Below are 14628 nucleotides of genomic sequence, written 5' to 3'. Positions count from 1 at the left end.
AATCTTTATTCCACCAATTGGTCCACAATCACCCTCACCTATCATCTGGGGCTGGTACAGTAGACCAGAAGTGGCCGCAATACAAGGGACTTAATCCCACCCCACTAGCAATAAGAAAAAATTACAATGCAACACACTTCCTGCAGTATATACCGTTCTTTTGAAACGAAGTTCGCAGTCTTACGGTGTATTCACACAGAGTTTAGAACTGTTTTGTATGGGTGAAATTAAATGCTTCGATTGTTATGTCTAAAATTATTTGTTTATATGCCTTCGATCACTCTCCCATTATGTGTTAAAATAATGCGCGTATTTAAGGTTTCATTGTTCTACATGTTCTTTTGATTTTTGGGGATTGCGGAATATAAGAGAAACGTCGTGTATTTCGTTTGTAGCCTGCGAGGAACACCGTTCCAATAATGACAGCCTGTCATTGTTGGATTACTTTATTGTTTGGCGCCGTGTGATCCACGTGTTATCCCATATCTTCATGCTTGCTAGCTTCATGTAATCTCGCTGAAGGCCGCCCCTGTCCTTGCAACAAGCCAGCCACAGCGGCGGCTCCTGTGCTGATGCTCTCCACGATGAGGCTGAGACAGTCAAGACTAGAAGTTCCGTCAACACCATTCGTATTTCCGCCCTGTGAGTGATTTTGTCCTTCATAACCTGAAACCAGAATTAAAAGCCATGTTAATTATAGCGGACAAATAATTATTTATTTGAATGTTATTTACAGCCGACAATTATACAAGTTCTTGTTAAAGAATTCACCATAAACACAGTATAATTCGGCATTTGTGAAGAGTTTAATTAAAATGTCTATTTACGAAAACATGAGTACAAATTTGACAAAGTACACAGGAAATAATAGAGGAAAAGGGGAAGTGAGAGAAAACTAACGAAACGGAAGACTTGTATCCGAAATCTCTTTTGAACTTTCTTGGATCTTGAAATGAAACAACCAGAAGCAATTAAGTCTGTCCCCCAGCGAGAGAAGAGACAGGAAGTTGCAACGGAAGCAGCAGAAGTGAGCTGTAATTATATTTATAGCTGCTTAAGATGTTGTAAAGCAAATGCAACTTATGTTTTCAAAAGGAAGTAGAATAAGTTCCGGAAATAAGAAGAGTTCGATTTTCTGGGTTGTAATACCGTGTAGTTCGGGGACAGTCCAACTTTTCAGAGGAATATCTTGCCTTTATCTTCAGGGTCGAGGATTATGTCAAGCAAAACAAGAACATGAGCAGGTGGCAAACTAAGACGGAGGCGATATGTTCCTTCGAAAGTTCGGGCTCTTCTCCGAAATACACGTCGTTGCAACCCAAAAGACAGCAGCGTTCATAGTTTCCGCTGTGAGAAACTCAAGCTCCGGAAATCTATTTTGACATATACGGTCCGTTTAAACTCTTCCACATGAACAGGGCCTGAACTATTATTATAGAACTTAAACGTCTTTACCTGCAAATGTCGGAACATAACCAAATTTGTTTATTCTTATTTCGCTTCCACTATATTTTATATGTAACCGGTCACGATAGCCGAGCGGTCTAAGGCATGTACTGTCTTCGCTCGCTCGGAAGCCGGGATCGTGGGCTCGAATCCCACTCAGGACATGGATGTTTGTGTGCGTTTTTCTGTGTTTGTCTACAGGTAGAGGCCTTGCGACGAGTTGATCACCCGCCCAAGGAGTCCTACCATATATCTAAGATCTAGTAAACCGAAGTGAAACGGAGAGTTTCATGGAGGTAGGCCTAGGCCCAAATGAGGGCTGTAGCGCCAATGAAAAAAAATTATATATACATGTGCACTGCATGGTAAAATTTATAACATGTTTCAGTCTTTCAGCCATCATCAAGTGTTGTACATGCATATTTGGCTTATCTGCTCTTTCCCCCCCCCCTCCATGGATCAATATTTGAATATGGGAACTTTCCTTGTCAGTCATTTACGTATTAGTGTAACGACCTTGTACTCATCTTAGTTGCAATGTTAAAGTATTAAAGTGAAAATATATTGTTATGACATTTCTTATTAGTTAAAATACCTTAATTATAACGGACAAATACAGAATTGTTGAATGGTGTAGTTTTTATGTCGTGTTGTAGTGCAGACTTGTTCTTGTGGGTGCAACTAGGCCAAGGTAAGGAAAAGAGCAGGTAAGTCAAAGGGCGTGTGCAATGGCTGATGATGTCTGAAAGGCTGAAACATATTATGAGATCTTAACTTATATCTGTAAACAGACTGTGTTGACGGAAGCAAAACGATGAATATAATATGACAAAACATGACGCTACAATAAAATATTGCTAATAGTACAATTATTCATAGCTGTTTCTATGAAAATAGACACGCATCTGATTAAAGAGTGCCACATCCGGACCTACAAAGGAATGCGATAATACGCGAAACTTTACTTTTATTATATAATTAAATGTTTTTCTTATAATATGGCATGACGGCTGAGAGCCGAAAGAGCAGAAGAAGAAGAGAGGGTCGTTTCTGGACAACGACGCGGTAAATACTTTTCAGCAGCCACAGATCAACACGCAACAACAGAGAAACTGCTGGAAGCGATATTTTCCATGCTGTCCGTGCCGAGTCTACATAGCGAGAACCAACGGGAAAAGCAATGAACAGATCAGTAATGACTTATGCTTTCCCCGCCTGGAAATTAGAGGGCGGACACCTGCCTCTTAAAATTGCTGCGCCTGTAGAGAAAGGCTCTCTGCACCATTGGAAATTTTCCAAGGTGCACACCGGTCAGCGATTTGCACACAGCTTTCAACCTTCCGTATGTATGCGGTTATGTAACAAAATTGTGCAGGCAACGAGCATAAGTCACACAAAAACATGAGAATGAACATGTTAGTTGTATAGGACAAGGCGAAGCCATACATAGAAAACATAAGAGTCTTAAACTTGGCGGTGGTCAAGGTTACGACCGTTTAAGTGACTAAGCCGCCGTTGTAGGAGAAATTCTAGAGGTATCATTTTATTTTCGAAGTCTGGACTGACAGAAGACTTGTACATAGTGCAAAAGTAAGAATTTGCAATAACATGCTATATGTGCGAAATGTACATTGAAGAAAGGGTAAGAATATTAATAAGAGACAAGAACATTCATCTTCTCGTCAGAGAGGATGTTAAATAAGGGCTATAATCGCAAGGGTTCAGGTGTAAAAAGAATCTCTGTTGCTGAGTCTCAAGGGGCTTGACGCCAAGACGAACTAATTGGTGGTAAACCGCCAGTCGTAACGTAACTTAGATTCTGAGTTAATCAGTTGGAGGTAAGAGTCCGCGGTTAGAAACCCTGAGTTGTGTTGTTGGCAACCGCTACCCGGTAACATTTAGGGTACAAACAAGAATTTATATGTGCTGTAGTCGTAGTGATTTGGAGTGAGTAATTCGTTGAGATTGTTACAGTAATTTGTAGTTACGAATTATAAGCTTTCAATAAATCCAGTTACCAACCCAAACCCCATGTCTAATTACTAACACGTGACAACTTGTGACAGAAGAGGGATTGGAAATCCGAGGACCGAAACGTGCGTTTGAAACGCAATTCATATATCGACATGCAATTTTCTGCTTCCTTCACCCACACGTGGGCCGAGAGATCCAACATGAAGGCACCAGATTTCGGGCTGACATGCGAACTGCAACATCGTTCATAATAGTTGGTCTTCAGGCAAAATTTTCACGTGTCCGGAATAAAAAGCGTTAAAATGCTAGTATATTCCGTGGCCACATAACAGATATTAGCCTATGCAATTGTTACATGTAAAAACAAACAGGGCTAATAAGACCGTTATTAATTTAAAATTAATGCAAAGGGAAGGAAAATGAAATTATTTTTACGCAGAGGCGTTTAGTAATTGTCAGTCGTAATTCCACAAATAATAGAAGGAGTTTTTATCAGATGACTTGTTGGTGTAGCTGTCATTTTTTTTTAAGAAATGAAGGCGAAGAGTTGCAATTATATAGCACAGACCCACAATAGGAGACGGTATGAACAAAATTCGTCGGAACACTGTAAACGTGCTTTCAGAACAAACCTAATGAAAAGGGCCCGTGAGTGCATGAAAACTCGCCCGTGGCCGCATATGGCCATTTGATCACGCATGAGAATCAATGATAAAAAGCGAATATGGTTTTGCAACTGCATAGAAAATTGAGAGTCTAAAATAACCAGGTGAAAGCACGCAGATAAAATGAGAGACGCTTTAAATAGTTTCTTGAATTATATTCAGGCTTTAAAACACTAAGATTTGAGTCGTACTCAAGAAAACTTTTTGTGCATGTAGAACGATCATTTTAAAATCATACTGTTTTACTTAAATCTTTACGTATGCTGTCAGAACAGTATCAAATTTCTTAAATTCGTTACTTGCTGCTGTGATACGGAGCGTGTCAAGACACGTATCACCTGCAGGTTCTGTGTACTGCAAACCACATGGGCGGAAGTTATATGAAGTCCTAATTAAATCCAAACCTGTGTTGGCAACATATCCAGAACGTGTCTATTTGTGGATTTTGTTTGTGAGAAATATATATGACCCCGTGGTAGCTCGGAACATAAAACACTTGAACACACAGCAAAGAAGCTCACGTTTAACTGATAAATGCAGATTTCGAGCAGATGGGCGTATATGAAGCTATGTTCCGTGCATTCTTGTGGAATGGGACACAGACAGCGGTATTAGTGAGTGGTATTTTTGGATATTAGCTGAGGGAACAGGATAAATGTTACAAAAAGTATAAGAAAAAAACAGATGTCATCTTCTTTAAATGCTTTAAATTCCTTTTATTCTAAAACAACAGAGAAGTAGAGGCAAGACACTTGTGGCGGTACACATTTTTAGCCTTGAAGAAAGCAGTCTTCTGGGATGTGGCGCCGTGTAGATAATGTGTTAACATACGTTTCGGAGGAACTTATTATTTCCATCTTCAGGGTAGAATACAAGTCTGTTGCACCTGCTCACGCTGGTTCGCTTTCTTCTTGTCTTCTACCCTGATGATGGAGGGGGTAAATTCCTCCAAAACGCCTGTTAACACAATATCTACAAGGCGCCACATCCCAGAAGACTGCTTTCTTCATAGTCACCGCCGTGAAAACCTCAAATCTTATATTTTTAGCCTTGTTTTCGAGTCACGGCATGAACGTGTAAGATCATATTAAGGCGTGAATTTCGTGAAAGTAATACGTAATAATTAGATGCTAATACACATTAATACGTATTATTAAATAGGTTGGTCTGGAAGCACGTGCGGAAAGAACTGAGTCCTGTGTGTCGCTAGAAGAATACAAGGCCAAATCATAATGTTATGACAGTCATATATTAGATAACAAATCAAAATTACATTCTAAAATTAATTAAGAGATGGATAAACACGGGAAATGGTTGCAGCCACTAAGTCCACAATGTTTCTTCCCATCTGCTACCTAAAATTCTTAAAGTTTAGTTGTAAAAAACGATAAATTTGCCCGATTTTTGTATGCGTATGAAACTGAGCCTCTCACTGTAAGGGGGAGAACAGTGATTAAGGGTGGATTCTAAACGGCTCTGAAGATGGTGTATAACACACAGAATTACTGTCTGTTCTGGAAAATGGAGAAACGACGTTTCGGAAACTGGACCTCTTTCCGTCCTCAGGTGAAGGGGTGGGAAGACACCTACTCAGTTGTGTCCCTTAGAAATAGCTTGTGCTTCGTATTGGCTTCCAATGGTGGATGTTCCATTTCCTCTGGGTTCCCGAACTGTCCCCGCCTATGCCACTAGCTTCAGCTACTCTGAACTGACTGTCTGCAGAAGCTCATGCGAGTGACTGACTTGACTCGGCTGGTCCTCGTTATGCATAGACTCGGCACGGGTCGCACAGAAAACGCTGCTTCCAACAGCTCTCCTGTTGGTGCATGTGTGTCTATTGCGGCCTTCACGTGACGGCTACAGGACCACTTCCTAGCAGTGGGCTAGCAACGGCTGTCTCTGCTGGCTTTCAGCAGATATGCCACAATATATATACTCGTACACTACAACTTTCGATTTAAAGATCACCATTAGGCGGTGCTGGTGAACTTATATGTTGTCTGTCTGAAATGAATCTATTTTTAGGATTATATGACTGTAACAAAACTTCAATATTTACGTTTAAATTGAGGATATATCATGAATAAATAGTCCTATATGTTGGAATATTTCACGTTCAGTGGGTCCCTTGTCACAACGACTTGACACATTCTCAGGTTGCGGATATTGGAGACGACCTCCAGATATGGAGGGTAGCTGTGAATATATGGGATAAGCAGTCGCGGACAGCCGACAAGGGGTGTTCCTCCAGCTTGGCGTTGGGCATTGGGCTAAGTACTCCACAACGTATAAATAAGCATGTTAAGAAATGTTACACAGGGTCTCGGACTTCTACGGATTTTGGATAAACGACCTGAGCTAAGGAAAATGGACATGAGATGTGGTACTTGGAATGCTAGACGTACGTATAAGGAAGGTTCTATCAGGGAAGTGGCGGAAGAAATCTCAAAATATAAGTTTTTTTTTTTTTTTTGAGACTCCCATATTTATTATTCACTCTGAGTTAATACAAAATATAAGTTAGATTTAGCGGGAGTACAGGAGGTCAGATGGGGTGGAGATGGTACAGAACCAGTAGAGGAATATACATTTTATTGTATTTAAGCATCCTGTTGCATTAACATATATTTTGCACACATATATTTCCGTTTTAAATGCAAGTGTTATCTAGTCACCCTTCCTCCTCACTACATATTTCGGCTGTATACGGCCATCATCAGGTGTTGTCTACCTTGCTAAAATTGTTACACACTATGCCAAAGTGATATATCGCGTGTAACGTGATATTTCCTATTTAAAATGCATTAAGCTTGAATTTAGAAGTAATTAGCAATTTAATGTTGTTTCCATTTTGGTCTTCATCCATTCATTTGAACAATATTTGCAAGAGAGTGTTTCTCGTTGTTGGATTTATTTGTGTTGCGTTCCATTTGCATATATAACACCGGTAGTAAGTAATAACTCTGCCAGTCGCGGTAGCCGAGCGGTCTAAGGCATGCACTGTCTTCGCTCGCTTTGAAACCGGGATCGTGGGTTCGAATCCTACTGAGGGCATGGATGTTTGTGTGCATTATTCTGTGTTTGTCTACAGGTAGAGGCCTTGCGACGAGCTGATCACTCGCCCAAAGAGTCCTACCGAATGTGTAAGATCTAGAAAAACCGAAGTGAACGGAGTTCATGGAGATATGCCTAGGCCCACTGGGGCTGTAGTACCAAGGAAAAAAAAAGTAATAACTCTACATCATCATCCTTACGAGTTGTACGAATAATTTACATTATACCCACGCCGCGGTGACACGCACTGGTGTAGTTTGTCGAGGGACTATGCTGCAAGCCGGAAGGTCGCGGGTTCCATTTCCGATTATTTCATTGGATTTTTTTTCAGTTTACGTAATTCTTCCAGCCGCACTATGGCCCTGAGGTCGAATCAGTCTCTAACAGAAGTGAGTACCAGGAAATTTCCTGGGGGTAAAGGACAGTCGGCGCCTACGGCTGAAAACTTTACCGCCATCTGTGAACCGATTGTTTAGAAAATGTGAGAGCCTCGACGTCTCACAACCCTATGAGCCTTCACGGCTTGTTAGAGGGGTGGGTTTACCTAATTTTTACCTTTCTTTAATACCCACACCGCAAATGGATTGTGTACATGAGATACGAGCTGACAGTCACCAGAATTTGCCTGTAAACCTTGTTGAAACCAATGGAAACGCTCACTAATTATAGTCGATCTCTGGACGAAACTCTGAAGAAGAAATCTTCCGAAAACAAAATACCACTACGTGCACTGGTCTCTTTTCAGCCTTTTCTCTATTTGCGTTAATGCGAGTTTATTGTGGAATATTTTCAGCTGTCAGACTTAGTCCCCATTGACGTTAATTTCAAAGCAACGAGCACTTTGGCGTGGTTCATGGAACTCGGTGTGCGTTTGACATGCCAGCAGTTTGTTCTTGTGCGCTTGTAATGAAGCATATGCAACAGGGGTGACAAAGCGTGCTCTTATGAGGGCTATGTTATCATTTAATTTTCAAGCGAAATAAAAAAAATGTGAAAATGCAACAACAACAACATTAAACAATAGAAAATGAATTCATATTTCGTATCTGCTGAAGAGGTTGTTTCAAATAAATACTCAATAATATGAAGCCACATTAGCCCCTCGTTACGTATAGTCATTAAGAAGTCCAAGTGTGAAGATTTTAAGTTATGTATTACATTTATATTATATTATATTACGTCATGATATATACAGTAAAAGTAGGAATCAGATAAACGGTATATGAAGTGTAAAATGTAACGTAAACTAGACACAAAGGTTTGAAATAATTTAACGCAATAATGTACCGGTAGGTAACGTTACACAAGGCTAAATGAGATGTTAATACGTCTGCAAAGGTCTCATGTTTACTGTACAGTCAAAGTGGGTTAAAGAGTGGTAAAAGTGTCAAGATCTCTTCATTAAGAGTCCTCTGCCTCAGCTCACATACATAATAATTATGACAACTTGTCTAGAGGGATAAATATTTATGATTCCTGATTTTAAATACGGTATTTGTGAGCCACATGGAGAGAGCGGACTGCTTGTATTTTCTTCTATCTCTTTTAGAAGACAGGGATATTAATGTCTTGCAGTCAGAACTTGGCGGGAAGCGAACGAGTTGGCGAAAAGTTTGGCTTACTGTCTGCCGAAATGTCCTCACGGGAAATTGGCCCTGTCACACCTGCAGAGTCCTCCAACATGTTGTCCATCCACTCGCCCAGCGAGCGTCAGGCCACATAACTCCTAGTCTCAATTCTTTGCCGGTCTATGATGCTATGAGTGAAATCTTCTCTCATGGTTCGTCTCCGCATAGGTCCCGTTATTTGAACGCCTCTGGTTTCGAACATTTCTGTTAAAATAATACCAGAGTGGTAATGGAACAGGAGAGATACACGACCGACTGATTTTGGTAAATCCTCTTTAATTCTATTGGTGTTAAGAACGCGATGTCTGGTTAAGAAACGTAGTTAGTTCTGGAGGGCATCTGCTTCTGCTGGTTTCTTGTTTGGCTTACTCATCCACCATGAAAATGATGACATTGTATTCCATCGAAATATCGAACGTTTTTCTAACTACTCAGAACAATCCAGAGGACCGTATTCTTCATAGTAACCTTCGTGAGAAACCTAAAATGCAATAGATCATTTCTGATAGATCATTAAGCGTTGTGTCCCACGGCGTAGGTTGAAAATAGAGGTCGGACCTTAACTTTTGAATCTGGTAATGTAAGTGGGGATCAACAAAGCTGCTATTTCTTAAAATTCAGGAACATTTTTTGGTCCTTCATCATTAGAAACAATCAGTTGATACGGAAATACAAACTCAAAAGACTGAATTTGTTAGCTAAATGGGACCCAGCAAGGAATGGCAGAGAATCCCTTACAAAATTATATCTACAAAAAATATTTTAGTTTTAAATATTCATGTTTTTTCTCAAGTCTTTTTACGTATGTCAGAGTCGACACTAGCTTCTCTCTTCTGAGGTCATTTCTGAGGTGGCTCTAAAGGAATTCCTTCTTACGCAACTCGATATCATTGCCACCATTTCAGAAGGTGGCCATTTTCACAGCCTCTTTTTAAAAAATTAATTTTAATATTATTCTTGCATATAGGCTTGTCAGCACAAGTGGTCCCTTTCAGCTAGATAATCAGTGAAATTTTTAAATGAATTTCCTACATTTTTCATGCACTTCTTGTAAAAATTAAAGTTGTCCTTCTGCTTAATTAATTGAATATTATTCCGTGAAGACGTATGGGGGAGTGGAAGTATACATCCGCCATTCTCGATTTCGACATTAGATGGAGGTGAGAGGTCAGCTTCAAGCACCGGCCGATTCACCCCTGAGGAAATCTCCTCCATACCAACTGGATGGACTCCATACCCGGTCTGGATATTGTCGCTCTCGCTTGGATTCGAACCCCTGTCGTTTATCCGCTATCCCGTCTTTAAACCGACTGATCTATCCCTCCTTCTCACCTCTCATCTCATTCTTATTTATTCATTCGCCCTAAAAGGCTAAAAGCAATTGAATATTTAGGAGCTCCTCTTTATGGAATTCTCACAATTTCCAAATCAGTCTGTCTCCCTTGGAACATACGTGTTTTCCCTCAGTGCTCTGTTCTCATACGTGTACATTCAGTCTCTGATCTGCTTCAAACCAGTTCAGAAGAACAGATAAAGTAGAGTTCCTTTCTGGGACTACCTATGAAATTCCCCTCCAGAAGAGTCTAGCGTTTATATTTAATTTTCAGAAATTTACTCCAAAGTTTTAGTGTAGAAGCATGATGTTTTGCCCCTTCGTAACGAAAATATGAAGAACTGTACCATTAACGTCTGTTTTTCCATTTTTTTTTTCGCATACGACTCACGAATCCCTCACTGAACGCATTTGTGTGAATTTTTACAGGGCACTATTACATTTCGTGTATACCAGTTTTGGTTAAAATCAGACAAAAATGACATTAAAACGTGTATTCTTTTCTGCCTGCATCTCGAGTGGTGCTCACGCCGAACTCACTCATAATTATGAATATTAACAAATTTTCTAGCCCTAGGTGTAGAGAAAAATTATACACATTTTGTGCCCAGTACACTCTTAAGGCGCGTCCAGATTACTCGTGCTCGTGTGACTCGCTATGCTCGCGAGTAATGTGGATGATATGACAAGTCACGAGACAAGCAAATTTTAAATTTAAAATTTAAAAACTATAGCCAGTAAATTAAAATACGACTACAGCCTATACACACTACGAGTAAATATACGGATCCTCACGCGCCGAAGCCTGGCGAGCAACTGAAGTAGTGTGGACGAAGATTTACGAGCACAAGTAAAAGCCAGACGAGTCTCCCGACGAGCAAAAGCCTGGCGAGCACGAGCACGAGCACGAGTAATGTGGGCGCGCCTTTATATATTTCTTGCTCTTTTAGAGATAAATAAATATATGGGAGCGAAACCGCCAAAATTGTTACGCTACGCCTAAATTTTCTCACTCGTTTAAATAGTGTAGTTCCCACTTAATCATAAGTTCTGCTGTAGAAACATTTAAGACAGGAGCTTCATGCAAAATCTGATATTTGTACGTTACGTTCTGTGCAAAAGGACAGCGTCTTCAACAATCCTAGATTCGAAAAGGCAGCCCATAGGAAAATATTATTATATCTATACCCATCGCTAGGCAACGGCTTGATAAATACATTCCCTCAGAAGCAAACGCGCTGAAAATTAGGACGTCTGTTGCTAGGTAACGGACCAGTAAACACATATTCTTGACAACAGAAGACGGTGTTATCCGTGGGTCCGTTCAAAGTGGTTATAAGCTGCGTTCGGCAGGACAGTAGAAGTAGAAGCAAAGCAGGGGTACAGAACAGCAGTCGGAAGTGAATTGAGTCGAGTTTTCGGAATTTGCAGCTGCAGAGAAATGGCAAGTGAGGAATTAGACTATGCGAAGAAGACTACATGTGAGTTGAAGTGTTAGTGGGACTGTTACCAGGATACGACTAGTGAAGACTGAGAATCTTAATGCGTGTGCAACGGTGGACTGAAAAGTGTGTAGAATAATGATAGCGCTGTACTGCCTGTAGTCCCAAGCGTGTGAACGTATAAGGTGTAATAAGTCCAATAATCCAATCCAGAACCCCGTCTTAAAAGTCACTCCTACACGTGACAATATATTACGAATGAGATTAAATTTTTTTTAGTAAGTCACCGTGTAGATTGTAGGTGGTAGTCACGCATCATACTAAAAGGTGTCAGTCTGGAAGACTGCAGCATGTCGGCGTATAATCCCGATGAAGTAATCTCATAATTGTGATATAATTTTCAGAGCAGTCGGAATTAATAGCATTTTGTAAATATTTTTTCCTTGTGTATGAAGATGTCCTTGTACTAGATTACAAGGCGCTGTACTTTCCTTGACGTTTGTTGATTCTGTAGCTCTTCACTGGATTTAAAGATATTTTATAAATTTAATAAGACAGACTAAAATATTTTGCCGCATCATGTGACTCTTTAGGTTTGGCAATCTCACTTAATCCGCAATTCCTCTTTGCTAAAAAATATTGCTTCTCGCTACTAAAAAGCCGTTACATTTAAATGTCTGGCAAGCACGAAGTGGGTTTTAGATGCAAATTTTGTTTTGAGCATAAATGTCTGTTATTTATACTGACATTTCTATTGCGTTGTTGTCATATGTTTTGCTAATGTCGGATTTAAGGAGATTGTTATGCAGAATTTGAAGTTCTTACGGCTGTGGTCATGAGGCGTTCTATCTTCTGGGATATAACGCCTTGTAATCCGTTCAAAGTCAACAGAAGATTCGGAGGAACATGTCTTCAAGTTCTTCAAGGTCGAAGAATAACCGATGCAGGAAATCAGCATAAGTAGGTAGAATGGTCACTGTCATGTTCATCCGAAACGTCGGTTGACTTTCAACGAACTATACGCCGTTATATCCCAGAAGTTAAATAGATAATTTCGTTTTGCTCTAGAATTCCGCGATATTCAACTTGTGATATATCCCGTGTTCAAAATAAAAACATTCATCTTTGTGTTGATAACCTATTAAGCGAAACAGTCTTAAATTTTGCTTCCATATCTGTTGTGTTCTTTCTTACTATGGCAGGTAGAGACAAAAGTAAAGGTAAAGTTGTCCCTGTGCTTAACTACATAAACACTACGCCATGATGACGTATGGGGAGTGGATGTATAGATCTATATTTCCTTTATTTCGATAGTAGTTGGAGATGAGTTGTCAGTCAGGCCTCGGCCGATTTATCCACGGCGAAAGAGTCCCCGGTACCCATTGGATAGGAGTTTGGTGGGGCCCAGAGCCGGTTTGGACTACATGGAGAAGAGAAAATTCTTGACTTTACCGAGACTCGAACTCCGACCCCTCGGTCGTCCAGCCCGTAACCATTCGCTATACAGACTACGTTATCCCGGCTCCTCTTACTGTGGTAAGAGTCTGAAATATTTGATCTATTCTTGAGCTTCGTGACTTACGAACTCACGTTCTTCATCTAAACATCGTGGTCCATTTCTAACTGCTTTGGCAAAGAATCCCGTGCTCCAAGACAGAGACAGGCAGACAGATATACAGACAGACATGAGCACGGGCCCGTGTCTATTACAAGCTCTCGTAACGCTAGACAAATTACACGTAGTCACCAGAGCCATGAAAGTTACCTTTGTGGTGTGGGAATACGTGAGTTGACTCCCTTTGATTTGCAGTGTAGGGGGGATTGTTTGGTTTGGCAGAGAGCTTGTGTCCTGGATATCTTGCCGATGAAGTCAAAGATTCACCCACATAAACAGCTCAAGTATCGCAATGCTATATGATTTTTAAAGCCGGTCACGGTAGCCGAGCGGTCTACGGCATGCACTGTCTTCGCTCGCTCGGAAGCCGGGATCGTGGGCTCGAATCCCACTCAGGGCATGGATGTTTGTGTGCATTTTTTTGTGTTTGTGTACAGGTAGAGGCCTTGCGATGAGCTGATCACTCGCCCAAGGGGTCCTACCGAATGTGTAAGATCGAGAAAAACCGAAGTGAACGGAGTTCATGTAGGTAGGCCTAGGCCCACTGGGGCTGTAGTGCCAAGGAAAAAAAAATATATATGATTTTTAACTGTTCTGTATGCAGTACACAAATTGTTATTGGAGACTGTCATTCAGTAAGTCTACTTTCATAGGTTTCAATTCGTAAACAACTTGAAGGATTTCGATGACATTTGATATGCCGATAGTTGCTAAGATAGTTGCCTCTGTGGTCTAGTGGTCAGAGTTCCTGGCTACAGATCCAGAGATCCCGGGTTCGATTCCCGGTGCTACCATATATTCCGAGAAGTACTGGATCTGGAACGGGGTCCACTCAGCCTCGTGAGGATAATTGAGGAGCTACTTGAATGGAAAAGTAGCGGGTCCGGTCTAGAAAACCGAGATTAACGCACGTGGGGATCCGTTGCGCTCACCAATAACTTCTTCGACAAGCATCGGTCGCTCGGTCGGTATAGTTCGTTTGCGGACTACAGCCCACGGAGCTTGTTTGTTTTTTTTTAATTGTTGAAAATCGGACTGTACATTCGGTGATGTTGGTACATTTTATCCAAAGTCTGATAGAAGGGTAGGGATACATTTTATTAATTAAACATTGGCAGATATGTGACCTCGTATTTGTATGTCTCTTATTGTTATTTAATAATAAGGAACTTTGCGGTTTGTATATGTCACGTGGCTTTATTAGTGTTTTCAGCTATAGGAAACTCTTCCGGTCTGGTCATGTGACTGAGGGGGAGACTGCGGACACACAACCCTGAAGAATTCTGGTACCAAACTCTTTCTTGGAAGACAGAGGAAATGATTTGACGATAATGTTTAGACATTATTTACGTAGAGGGGTTCTAAAATTGGGCGGTCACGGTAGCCAAGCGGTCTAAGGCATGTACTTTTTTCTCTCGCTCCGAAGTCGGAATCGTGGGTTCGAATCCCACACAAGGCATGGATATTTGGT

At 40.8% G+C, this 14628-nt stretch overlaps 1 protein-coding gene across 1 annotated transcript in view; it reads right to left on the bottom strand.

The window, feature by feature from the left end:
- Nucleotides 1-57: 57 nt before the first annotated feature.
- The window catches only part of LOC111868909, an 81914-nt gene continuing 67343 nt past the window's right edge, over nt 58-14628 (bottom strand). Inside the window, exon 6 of the mRNA XM_033753233.1 lies at nt 58-666. Within this exon, the coding sequence (XP_033609124.1) occupies nt 476-666 (191 nt within the window). The 3' untranslated portion in view covers nt 58-475. The remainder of the gene's footprint in view (nt 667-14628) is intronic.

This window comes from Cryptotermes secundus, unplaced genomic scaffold, assembly GCF_002891405.2.
Source record: "Cryptotermes secundus unplaced genomic scaffold, Csec_1.0 scaffold685, whole genome shotgun sequence".
NCBI classification, from domain to species: Eukaryota; Metazoa; Arthropoda; class Insecta; order Blattodea; family Kalotermitidae; genus Cryptotermes; species Cryptotermes secundus.
This window is presented reverse-complemented; position numbering and strand designations above follow the sequence as displayed.